Source organism: Onychostruthus taczanowskii, unplaced genomic scaffold (genome assembly GCF_017590055.1).
Source record: "Onychostruthus taczanowskii isolate IOZ18803 unplaced genomic scaffold, ASM1759005v1 scaffold207, whole genome shotgun sequence".
NCBI classification, from domain to species: Eukaryota; Metazoa; Chordata; class Aves; order Passeriformes; family Passeridae; genus Onychostruthus; species Onychostruthus taczanowskii.
This window is the reverse complement of record NW_024499318.1, coordinates 468,090-471,533: the sequence shown is the minus strand read 5'-3', so window position 1 is coordinate 471,533 and position 3,444 is coordinate 468,090. Positions and strand designations below refer to the sequence as shown.

At 72.9% G+C, this 3,444-nt stretch overlaps 3 protein-coding genes across 3 annotated transcripts in view; all 3 read left to right on the top strand.

The window, feature by feature from the left end:
• Positions 1-1,458, top strand: part of CIART (circadian associated repressor of transcription) — a 2,333-nt gene extending 875 nt beyond the window's left edge. Inside the window, exons 2-5 of the mRNA XM_041404066.1 lie at positions 261-559; positions 762-837; positions 923-1,001; positions 1,089-1,458. Of these exons, the coding sequence (XP_041260000.1) occupies positions 261-559; positions 762-837; positions 923-1,001; positions 1,089-1,353 (719 nt within the window). The 3' untranslated portion in view covers positions 1,354-1,458. The remainder of the gene's footprint in view (positions 1-260; positions 560-761; positions 838-922; positions 1,002-1,088) is intronic.
• Positions 1,459-1,540: 82 nt separating this feature from the next.
• MRPS21 (mitochondrial ribosomal protein S21) lies at positions 1,541-3,064 on the top strand. Its single transcript, XM_041404067.1, has 3 exons — positions 1,541-1,906; positions 2,122-2,206; positions 2,847-3,064. Exons 2-3 carry the CDS (start codon positions 2,124-2,126, stop codon positions 3,025-3,027), a joined length of 264 nt encoding a protein of 87 aa, XP_041260001.1. The 5' UTR covers positions 1,541-1,906; positions 2,122-2,123; the 3' UTR covers positions 3,028-3,064.
• A 103-nt stretch (positions 3,065-3,167) lies between these two features.
• The window catches only part of PRPF3 (pre-mRNA processing factor 3), a 10,648-nt gene continuing 10,371 nt past the window's right edge, over positions 3,168-3,444 (top strand). The window contains exon 1 of the mRNA XM_041403941.1: positions 3,168-3,278. The gene's annotated coding sequence lies outside the window, so the exon portion shown is untranslated. The remainder of the gene's footprint in view (positions 3,279-3,444) is intronic.

The following is a 3,444-nucleotide window of genomic DNA, read 5'->3' as shown; positions in this document are numbered from 1 at the left end:
TCCTGGGGCTGGGGGGTGTCCTGGGGCTGGGGGTGTCCTGGGGGTCTCCTAGGGCTGGAGGTGGTCCTGGGTGAAGGGTCCCACTGCCAGGTGGGTCCCCACACCCTCCCCCTGTCTCAGGAGATCCCAAATCTGCTCCCCCCTGTGAGGCAGCACTGGGGGCGCGGGGCTGACATCCCCGCGGGAGAACAGAGCAGTTCCTTGTCTTCCATTTTTGTCCGATTTCCCCCGGTGTTTCTCTCCGTCTCTCCCTCCCCCAGGCAGCCTCGGCTGGGTGACCCTGCTGGAGCTGAACGCAGCCAGAGGCTCCCCTGGGGGGGCCACCATGGAGCCCCCCGCCCGCGCCTGCTCCTGCGGCTCCCCTGCCTCTGACAGCGAGGCCGAGGCCGGCAGCTCCCCCCGGAGCCCCCCCAAAGCCGAGCGCAGCCGCAAGCGCCCGGGGGGGCTGGAGCGGGCACCCCCCGAATCGCCACCGGCACCCCGCGGGGGGAAACGCCCGCGGAAAGGGGAGGGGGGCGACGCCCCTCCCAGCGATGGAGATCGCCTCTTTGCCCAAAAGGTGAGCTTTTGGCACAAAACCCCCCCGAGGAGGAGGTGGGGGAGGGCTTGGCGTACTAAAAAAAAAAGCTGGGCGTGCCTCAGTTTCCCCACCTGAGATGGGTGGGTGGGATGAGAGGGAGGTAAGTGGGGTTTGGAGGGGGTGCTCGAGACCCCCTCCCCAGTGTGGCTGCAGCTCGGTCACCTCCTCCTCCCCTCGGCAGTGCCGGGAGCTCCGGGGCTTCATCCGGCCGCTGGCGGAGCTGCTGGAGGGGCTGCGCCGCGGCCGCTACGACAGAGGTGGGTGCCCTCCACCCCTTCTGCCCCCTCCCGCAAGCATCTCCTTGCCTTTGGGGAGAATTCACCCAATTTCGGGCCTCCCCAGGGCTGAGCAGCTTCCAGCAGAGCGTGGCCATGGACCGGCTCCAGCGGATCATCGGGGTCCTGCAGAAGCCAGAAATGGGGTGAGCGTCCCCAGCGACCCCGGGGGGCGGCGGGCACGGGGGTGTCCCCGCCGCGCAGACGGTGACAGGAGCTCTCTGTCCCCGCAGCGCTCGCTACCTGGGGACGCTGCTGCAGGTGGAGGCCATGCTGCGCCTCTGGTTCCCCCACGTCGCCCCCAAACCCGCGCTGGAGCCGGCTCCCCCCGCGGCTCCCCCGCGCCGCCGCCCCCCCGCCGGTCCCCCCGGGGCTCCCCGGTGCCGCCGCCTGCCCGGGGATCTCCCCCTGGCCAGCCCCGCGGGGACATTACAGCAGCGGGGGTCCCCGCCGTGCCAGGCCGGGCCCCCCGAGTCCCCCCCGGCGCCGGACGTGTGACGCCCCCCCCGGCTCGGGGGGGGGGAAATCTCATCTGCATTTCTCGGTTTTGCCTTTTTTTTTTGAATTTTTTTTTTTTTACCGGTGGTCAGTGAGACCCGCGGGCGGGCGGGACTGACCGGGGGGGTCCCGAACTCCCCCCCCAGAAGCCCCCAGCCCGGGGCGGCCGCGTGCCTTGGCCGGAGCGGAGCCCGGGGCTGGGCCCTCCCGGGCTTGTGCCTTCCCCCGGCGGCTCGGGGGGGAGCGTGGCCCCCCCAGAACGGTGGGTGCGGACCCCCCGAGTGGGGAGGGCCCGGAGCCGGCCCTGCTGGAAGCAATAAACGCCGCGGGAGCGGCCGGGGCCAGCCGGTGTCGTGTCGTGTGTGCCTCGGTGGGGCGGGAGGGGGAGCGCTCCTGTCCCCGGGGGGCTCAGAGCCGCCCTCGGTGTCCCCTCCGCTGCGGGACGCCGAGTGCCCGCGGTGCCTCCGGTCCCGGAAATCCCGGTATACCGGAAATCCCTCCCAACGGAAGTTCCGCCGTCAGCCACCTCCGGTGCGGGCGCGGCTTCACCGGGGTCAGTCGGGGAGAGGAGCGGGAGAGGGACCGGGATCCTACCGGGAGCTGCCAGCCGGGGGCGGGGGAGGCCGTTCGTGAGCTGGGGGGTCCCTGCCGCGTTCCCTTCGGGCTCTCCGTGTCACCGGGAGCGGGGCGGGGAGCACCGGCCCCTCTCTATACCGGGTCCCGGGGAGCAGGGACTGGTTCCCCGGTGCCAGCCGCCCCGTCCCGCAGCCATGGCGAACCACCTGCGCTTCGTGGGCCGCACGGTGATGGTGCAGAACGGGAACGTGGAGGCGGCGTACGGCGTCCTGAACAGGTGAGCACCGGGGGAACCCGGAGAGGCCCCGACTCCTTCACGCACTGCCTTCAGAAGCAGAATTTCTGGAGCGGAAGGTGACGGGAGGGCCGTGCCGGGCTTTCCTCATGAGCTCCGAGTCCGCTCCGGTGCGAGCAGAGCGAAATAAAGGAAAATTCCTCGGGAAGCGCAGGAGGAGGCGGCGCCATGGCCGAGCTCTGTGCTCACACACCGTCCCAAATCCCGCCTCAAACGGAGCTCGGCGCCTTCCTTCCCCTCCTCGCTCTCCTCGTGGGTGGACGGCGAGGTGAACGAGCCGAGGGCCCGGCCGGGAACCGGGACCGAGCCGGGGGCCGCACCGGGACTGAGCCGAGGGCCCGCACCGGGACCGGGACCGAGCCGGGGGCCTGGCCGGGGACCGAGCCGAGGGCCCGCACCGGGACTGAGCCGGGGCCCGCACCGGGACTGAGCCGGGGCCCGCACCGGGACCGAACCGAGGGCCCGGCCGGGGACTAAGCCGAGGGCCCGCACCGGGGACCGGGACCGAGCCGAGGGCCCGCACCGGGACCGAGCTGTGCCAGGGCTGGCAGCGCGGGCTGGCCGTTCCTCGCTCCTCGGCCGTTCCCTGCTCTGCCAGCGCTCTCTCCGTGCCCTCCCGCAGGATCCTGGCGCAGGACGGCGTGGCCGATGCGGTGCGGCGCTCCCGGTACTACGAGAAGCCGAGCCGGGCGCGGCGGCGGCGGGCGTTCGAGGCGTGCCGGCGGGTGTACTGCGCCGAGATGGCGCGCAGGATCGCCTTCCTGACAAGGAGCGCTCGGCAGGACCCGTGGCCGGGCTGCTGAGGGGGAACCGGCCGCAATAAAAACCCTCTGGCTCTGATCTCCGTTAATTGACTTTGGTTAATGACGGCGTGAGGGGAGAGGGGGGGGCGTGGTCGGTGGGCGGGGCTGAGCGCGCGCCCTCCGGGGCCCCTCCCTTCCCGGCGCCCCCGCCGCGCACGCGCCGCGCGCCCGTTTCCGCTTCCGCCCCGACGCGCCGTCACCGTCAGGGGCCGCCGGGCCGGGACCGGGACCGGCGTGAGGGAACGGCGCCGGTGAGGAAAACTGGGTGGCCTCGGAGGCCGTGGAGGGAACGGGGATAAGCGGGCGGGCTGCCGAGAAGGAGGGAGCGAGGCGCTGGCGGAGGTGGCGCCGGGCCCGGCCCGCGCGGAGCCGCTCGCCCGGCGCGCCGCGCTGAGGGGGCCGGGCCGGGCCGGGCTC

Bases quoted from the DNA above. Each gene is read 5' to 3' on its own strand.
- MRPS21 (XM_041404067.1), top strand. From the start codon at position 2,124: ATGGCGAACCACCTGCGCTTCGTGGGCCGCACGGTGATGGTGCAGAAC. The intron at 2,207-2,846 runs GTGAGCACCGGG...GCCCTCCCGCAG, and splicing joins GCGTACGGCGTCCTGAACAG to GATCCTGGCGCAGGACGGCG.